This window comes from Pteronotus mesoamericanus, unplaced genomic scaffold (assembly GCF_021234165.1).
Source record: "Pteronotus mesoamericanus isolate MK-2021 breed Mesoamerican mustached bat unplaced genomic scaffold, CSHL_Meso_final contig_182, whole genome shotgun sequence".
Lineage (NCBI taxonomy): Eukaryota > Metazoa > Chordata > Mammalia > Chiroptera > Mormoopidae > Pteronotus > Pteronotus mesoamericanus.
In genome coordinates, this window is record NW_026555078.1 from 9,535,464 (window position 1) to 9,543,730 (window position 8,267).

Sequence of the window (8,267 nt, forward strand, 5' to 3'; positions counted from 1 at the left end):
TTATATTCTGAGGTATGTGGGAGAATAAGTTGTAGCTCTATTATTAAAAAAAATAAAGCTCTTGATATAAAGAAAAAACTTGTATAACATGTTTATATCTAAACTTTACAAAGTAGACACATCACAGTTCTATTTTGTTATAAGAGAGAGAAAGCACAAAATGATTGTGGCATTAACTTTACAGGAACCTATAACAATGGCTAGTGTTAGGGGAAATATACAACACAGAGTGAAATGCCTAAATCTGATATTGAAAAGAATTTCCCAAGGGTGTATTTTTTAGATAACATATGTGATCTATGATTCTTAAATCTAAGAGAAAGAAAGGAGTGAATCACTAATGCCTTCTGGAATTAGGCATGAACAACTTTTCTTCTCTACACCTCTGTTCTGTAAGAAGCTATACTAGGCACTGGTGTAAAAACACGACAAAAAATTCAAATTCATGTCCTTGACAGCCATCCCCCAGCCTTGCTCAGGGCCTTGGCACATGAATCCTTCCACAGTGAGAAATGAAGGGGTAGATTTGAGCCATTTTGTGACCCATTTAATACTGTAGTCACAAAACCAAGGATTATTCCAAGCAGTGAGTTGCTTCAGGTTAGAGAGATTGTCAAAGACCCCTTGAGTCAACATGCGCAGCTGGTTGTTGGATATATCCAGCCGTTCCAGCTTACGGAGATTCGAGAAGGCTGTTAAAGGGATGTGATTTATCTGGTTGTCCTGCAGATACAGTCGGAGCAAGTAAGCACCTGGGAGGCCAGATGGGGGGTGTGAGAGAGAATTCCTTACAATTGAAAATTCCTTGAGCTTGGTGAGATGGCTGAAGGTACCCTTGGCAATACCTTGGTTGGTCAGGTTGTTCCCATCCAAAATCAGACACTCCAAACTCCTGAGGTTCTGAAAATCCATGTCTGATATGACAGAGATTCGATTTTCATCTACTCTCAGCTCTCGCAAGTCAGCTGGAAGCCCAAAGGGTACTCTGTTCAGGTGATTCTTGGATAGAAACAACAACTTGAGGCTAATGGCCTCCCAGAAGGCGCCATCTTCCACCCCCACTGTGGATATAGAGTTGTCATCCAGGTGTAGCTCTTCGAGCTTCAAGAGCTGGGCAAGAGCTGCTCGTGAAATGGTCTGAATGTTGTTTTCCTGCAAATGGAGAACTCGAACATTCTTGGGAAGGTTCATGGGGAATTCATCCAGTTGGTTGCCATAAAGGTAGACCGTGTGCACTGACCTTAGGTTGTGCAGTTCTGCAGGAAATCCAGCATTATTAATTTGGTTGTTTTGGAGGTAGAGGACAGTTGCACCCTCCGGGATCCCAAGAGGCACTGAGGTCAAGCTTCGCTCGTTACAGTAGACAAAGTTCCTGTCACAGCGGCACACGCTGGGGCACGCCAGGAGTTTTGACACTTGTGAAGAGAGCCCCAGAGAAATGAGAAGCCAAGATTTCAGGAAAAAAGCCCCATGGCTGGGCCACTGTGTGGTCTGTAGGCCCATTTCTGAAGTACAGAAAGCAAATACAATGTGGTGGGGAAACGAAAACCAAAAATAGATGGCAAATCCAAAATGACCGGATGGAGTTCTGTCAGAGTCCAGAAATCCAACTAGAGGAAAAGTCCCAAAGGCCCACGGTAGAAGAATCTTCCTGCGGTCTCTGGTCTTACCAGCCTGTGTTGACCTCCTTGCTGTTGTCCTCCATGTGCAAAAAAAGATGTTAAAAATTCAACAGAGAGAATTTCCTACACCAGCGAGCAATGAAGGCAAGTTATCAGCGGTCAACAGGGGGCCTGGTGGGCAGGCAGAACACCCGTCTTCCGTTGTTCGTCAAAACAGCGTTGGGCAGTCTGGGAACTTCTCAGTGAAGCTCAATCTGCAATCTGTGCAGGAAAGCAGAGAGAGAAGAGTCAGTTAAGGGTAGTAACGGAGGACGTGTTGACCTGACTGTGCTCCTTTCAAGAATGATTTCACTGGACTAAATGACTAGCGGCAGGCAGGTGATTGGCATTAAGTGATACTTTAAGTAACAATAATTTAGTTGAAGAGGTATTCAAGAAATGAAAACGACTCAACTGTCTTCAAAAGGAAACCATACTGTTACCTCTCATTATCAATGATTATATATTGAACTTTACAATCCCAGTCAGGGTCATCTCGTAAGTACCTATTTGCATACTCAAATAGACAGGTACATCAATGAATCCTCTGATTCAAATAACAACATTACCAACAAATCCAATTGGGTGAAGTTTTGTTTCAAGATGAAACATGTGAATGAGGAACTAGTAAAATTTAAGGGAAAAAAATGTGAAACCCCTTCAAGGGATACACAAACAAATGGGGACCAACAAAGTCAATTAAAAAGATGCAGACTTTTGAGCTGACACCTTGAGGAAACATGATCAACTTAAGACAGAGAAGTATGTGTGAAGGCAGAGAGAAGACTTTTCTTCCCATTCTTGCCTCCTCTCATATTCTGTCTTCCTCTAACATAGCTTACATCCTGGTCACCAAGGAATGGCCACAGTCCAACCCAGTACACATTTTCACTCAACCCCTCCTCGGGTACCTCCAGGTATAGATGAGACATGCTATTGTGACCCCTTTGAGAGCTGCAAAATTTGTGACTGGGAATGCATTCTTTTTCAACGACACAATCTTCTTTCCATCTGTGAGATTTTCCTGCTTTTAAAGCAGGACTTTCAGTAAAGTTTGAAATGAAAGAAGACACAGTTACAGAAGTAAAGGCAACCTACAGATAGTACTCATGCCTTCATGCTCCAGAACTCGTTCCAACTCTTTTCAGATTAGAGAGGTAAAGAAGTTAATTGAAAGGTGCCAGATTTGATTTTCCTACAAAATAAGCTAACATGACAGGACATGGAAACTATGAGTCTCTTAATTCTCACCAATGTCCAGAGATTAAAACAATTTATATCGAAAATCACAGAGGAACTATTTGAAATTGTTCCCTTAGCTTTCTTTAGAAACATAATTTAAAAGAGAAAAAAATTGTTAATGCTTTTTAAGTGTCAAAGATATTGTAAACTCTTTCTACAATTAAAAAAAATTGTGAACCATCTAAAAAAAGTCTTTGATTACCAGAAATGGTAAAATTCATTATTTATTTTTCAGAAACCTTTTTACAAAAGGTGTGGTCAGATTCTCTTTCCAGACAAAATGAGATAGATATGATACTTTATTTAAAAATCAAACATAATTTGATTTGGTAAACTTACAAATATGGGGCTTGCCACTGAACAGGAACCATTCTCTTCTAGAAAAATTCCTCTATACTTAAAGAATAATGTATAGTACAACTAAGGCAGTATAGGAAAAATGAGTTTAATTTGTAAGTTTGATGCCATCCTTAGATCAGATTTCAAATTTTCAAAGCATCTCAATGTTCCCTAACTGCTTGTTACTCAAGTACAACCTTTGGTCCAGAGCGTGAGCTAGACCTCAGAAATTGTTGAAAATACAGAATCTACATGTCAGTGAGAGCCTCGGGGGGAACATTAAAATTTGACAAGCACTGCCTGCAACAGTGCCATCTTATTTAATCATTCAAATGTTTTAAATGATCACATGTAAAATATATGTAAGAGCATGTCCAATGACTTGAGAGAAGTAAAGCATAAGGCATACTCACCACTTCTCTCTCCAACAGACCATCTCAAATTACACCCTACATGTATGTAAATGACATTTTATCGGTGGAGCAGTGCAATGGCTATTTATGCCACCTGGCCTCAGGGGATTCTCTCCTTCCTCACAGTTGTATAAACTATTTATCAACAGACAAGGCCTGCAGGTGTATTTCTTCTTGGACACACCCTCAGTGTGACTCCAGAGGTCCGTGGTCTTGGTGTGCTGGCCTTGAACATGAAGACCCCAGAAGGGACACAGCTCTCTGCGGGCCTGAATTTTCTTCATCCACTCCAGGTGTTCACAAAACTTGTTGTTCAGACGATTGCCCAGGACCTGGCTGTATTTTCCATCCTTCACATCCTTCTATCTGTTGAAGAACCAGTCTGCAGTCTTGCACAGGCCCTAGTTCTGCGTCGCGGTGATACCCCCTTTCTCCTCCCCTCAGTGAGCTCACCTGCTCCCCACCACAATGCATGTTGTCGCCTCGCTTGCTTCATTGCAGTGATTTCAAAGGCTATTTACCATTGCCCATCGACATCGGTGTTAAGTCCTCCAGCAAAATATACTGGAACTTCTCAGGAATCTCTAGAGACATGGCTCCAATGGTGTGTAGTAGGCCTTCTGAGGAAGAACCTCAGTGGACTCCTGAAAAGTGTTTCTCTAAATGACAACCACTATTGTCTAATAGGAGTCACTGGTAATCAGAGGAGCACCCTCTTCTAAAGCATGATTTATTTAAGAACAAAGAAGCTATTTGGTCCAGAGGAATCTTCAAAGTGTGATGTACACACACAGTGCATAAAATTTTCTAAGGGGGAAAAACAGCCACACCAGGGTCTCTGAGTAAGTTCCTATGTACAAAGAACCAATGCTTCACTGTGCTTGCATATTAAGTTTTTAGGGCCTGAAACCACTACCTGAGGATGACAGAATTTACTTGGAAAGTTCCTCAGCTAACAGTTTCAAAGCAAAAATTGCTGGATGTTAATGAAGTTCTCTGGAATGACCTGGGGACTTTCACTAAATACCCAAATTGTAGATTTTCCACTTGCCTGAGTTGTGCCTCTGGAGGAAGAAGAGGAGTAAGTCCCTCTGCTCCAGACCCCACGCCCTTGCAGGTGTATTTTATTATAACTGTTTCTTCTCTACTTACATAAGAAGAGGAAGTAGTCCTGAAAAGGCTCCTCATAGGATTACAAGAGGCAAACTGTTACTGTTTATCCACCTTCCTGGGAGAACAGTTCCATCTTTATCACAATGTGTTGATCAGCTATGACAAATGCAAGTTGGAATGAAAACAAACTCAGGGTTTTCTCTGAGCTTCTTGGGAACCTCGCAAAACAAGAGTGCACAGTAGATTTGCTCTCATCCTTGGATCAACAACAGCCTACATATTATGTCAGCCAATATATTGTATCTCTGTTCCAAGTAACACAAGTATAAAATTACAAACATGTAGAAAAAATATTTTTGAGTTTCAGTAGGCAAAAATTTCCTATGTTCAGCTCTGATTCTTACTGAATGTTTAAGGAAGAAATCCTTTTAGACTTTTATCTGGAGACTGTATTTACAGAAACAGTGGCACAGATTGAGAGTCAAAAGGCCGGGCCCTGAAACTTCATCCCACTTCTGACCCTCAGTAACTCTGGGACTTTGGATAAATTAACCTTTTAAGTCTCAGTCTCCTCATATGAGAAATGAGGATAATACAGTTCCTAACTCACAGCACTCTTGGGAGGATTAAGTTGGATAATGTTGTGAAAAGCTTACATGGTGTCTTACACATGACCAAAACATAATATTTTAAATGGTTATTCTCTGTGTACTTGTTATTATTAGTACTACTCAAAGAGGTAAACTCCAATATGTGAAGGAAAATGAAATCACCTTTTTCCTGCCAATGTCTGTGCCCTTTCCCTTACCCCAGGATATTTCAGCCTCACAATTGTTGACATTTAGAGCTCATAAGTCTTCTTTTTTTAATCCTCACTAAAGGACATTTCTTTTTTACTGCTTTTTGGAGAATGCAGAAGGAGGGTGGGGGGAGAGAGACAGAAAGAAACATTGACGTGAGAAAGAAACATCGGTCACTTGCCTGCAGTAAATACCCCGACCAGGGAGCAAACCAGCGACCTAGGCATGTGCTCTGACTTGGAATTGAACCCACAAGCTTTTAGTTTACAGGACAAATCTCCAACCAACTGAGCCACACAGGCCAGGGCAAACCTGATAACTCTTTTGTTGTGCGGTTGCCGTGAGCACACAAACACGTCTCCAGACAGTGCCATTGTGTATGTCTCCTAGGATAGAAAAACCTCCCCAAGTTGAGAACCATTCACCTGTCCCATCTTCTAAGTATCTTAGAAGGTTAACATTATTACGCTGATTTTACAAAAGAAATTGAAGGTAAGCTGCTAATAAAAGGAACGTGAAAATGCTCCTTGCCATGGACACTGAAAATGCAATATGTATTTCATTTATTTCTTCAACCAATATGTATTGGGCACTAGAATGAGGATACAGTCTCTTGCAGAGCTGATGCAGTTTTTAGCATCGCGAGGCTTACTGTTTAGTGAGGGGGGAAAACTGAAGAGGCAGGGGGTGACGGCACTGTGTCAGCAGCACTAACCTTGGGGCATCAGAGGACTGCGGTGCTGTTCAGACAGCTCCAGCGTAGCCCATGCAGTGTCAGGAAAAATGCTCAAGGAGAGGGACTGTCTAAGTGATGATCGAAAGGATGAGAATGGGCAAGCCAGGGAAGATTCAAAAACTTCTGCACATGGAACCAAGCCAACTGTAATGCGGATCAAGAGGCAAATCCTGGACCAGCTGAAAAAAGGAACAGAACTTTTAACTTCCCCCCAACCTTGTCTGCTCCTCACTGAGGTAGTCCTGTTTCCAGATCACAGAAAAGCTCATGTTTCAGTATCATTGACCATTTCATTTTTAAGTATCTACTGTTGGAAATAAGATGATTTTTGCTTCCCAAGATAAATTTCAAATGCTGACTGCAAAAGTTGTGTTTTTTTTCCTATTTGTTTGAATGCTGCCTTGACTATGCTTCCCCTTCAGAAAAGTGAAGAATATGGAAGTTGGTTTCAGGAAGGTGCTGGTGAAAAGGGAAATTTTTATTTAAAAGAAGAAAACTATTTCAAAAGCCTGGTGTAAATCAACATGCAACCAATGCTTTTTGGAGACAGCAAGAGGTGGCCCTACCAGTCTGGTCAAGATGACAGCAACAGCAGAGGTTTTGCCAGACAACTACTCTCTTGGTTGGGACTGAGACTCAAAGCTCACAAATCATGGAAGAGCTTTCTGCAAAGTATATCCTTCCTAGCGCTGCCTAACTGTGTTTTTGTTGTTGTTGTTGTTTAAATAATTAATTCCAGGATCCTCTCTTCCAGGAATGCTTAATAAATTCAGGCTATAAAAATCAAAGTTCAGAAAATAGGAACTGTCAATAAGCACTGCCGATTGCATAATATAACAACACTAGGACAAACCTAATAAAATCTTAATGGTTTCAGCATTGGCTGAATTGGATTGAGACAGGACAGCACAGTACACAAAGTGATCCAAAGGCAAAAGCTCACATCAAGACGGATTCACCTAGAAAAGATTCTTAAGTTACATCAGATTTAGAGCTTGTGGAGTTGGGCAGTTTGTGCTTATAATCAGACACAGGCAGGTGCAGGATCCATAGTCCTCACTATACTACAAAATATCTTTGTTACAATCTGGAAACACTAAAGCAATTTTAGTTCTTGTGTGCATATCCACATTCCTGGAGATAGGTTATAAATACTGTGCATACAAGAGTCAGGAGAGTTCTGTAGTTAGTTGGGCAAGACATGGGGATTAGTAGAGGAATTTGGGGGAAGATATAACAATAGCCACCCCCTAATTTGAAATAGTTTTTCCATCTCATTCACAGAATCTCAAACAAGCCCCTAAGTTTCTCATTAGGCAAATATTTTTCTTTGCTAAAACAAAGAGAGAGAAAGAAAGGAAGAGGGAAGGAAAGAAAGGAAACACTTTATTTAAACAGTTGACAATTTTCTGGCTCTGGTCCATCTAGAATTGAAAGCATTAAAATTGGAGGAAAAAATGGTATTCTCCTGGCAAGCATAAAAATCTCTAACACATTTGAAGAGTTGTTCTCCCAAGATTTCCAATGCAGTTGGTTCAAATAATGGGAATAAAGCGTAGAACAAGCAACCAATGTTACAAACACAAATGCATAAACTTAGAGGACATTCATTACTGCCACAGGCTGCTCTAAATCTCTCAATCCACAAGGGAGCTCCCATTGACCATCCCTTGGGTCTACTTAAATCTGCATAATCTAAACTAGAGCCTGAACCTTCAGGGTGTTCAATAAACCCAGTGGTGAGCAAACACTAATAGAGAAGGATTTTATTGAGACAACATCAATAGAATTACAGGAAATAAAAAAAGTACATGATACATAAAGAATGGTCCCCCTACAGCTCGTACCTATATTCTTTCAAAGGATTCCTTAAAGTTCATTTATTCATACATTCACATTCCTTTGCTCAGATACTGAGCACCTAATGTTTCAGGCAATGAAAAGAACTGATTTCTTAGACTCT

The 8,267-nt window shown here is 40.6% G+C and overlaps 1 protein-coding gene and 1 pseudogene across 1 annotated transcript; both read right to left on the reverse strand.

The window, feature by feature from the left end:
- Positions 1–405: 405 nt before the first annotated feature.
- LOC129066071 (leucine-rich repeat transmembrane protein FLRT2-like) lies at positions 406–2,044 on the reverse strand. Its single transcript, XM_054567602.1, has one exon. It carries the CDS (start codon positions 1,501–1,503, stop codon positions 406–408), a length of 1,098 nt encoding a protein of 365 aa, XP_054423577.1. The 5' UTR covers positions 1,504–2,044.
- Positions 2,045–3,684: 1,640 nt separating this feature from the next.
- Positions 3,685–4,249, reverse strand: LOC129066072 (40S ribosomal protein S18-like; annotated as a pseudogene).
- Positions 4,250–8,267: the final 4,018 nt, after the last annotated feature.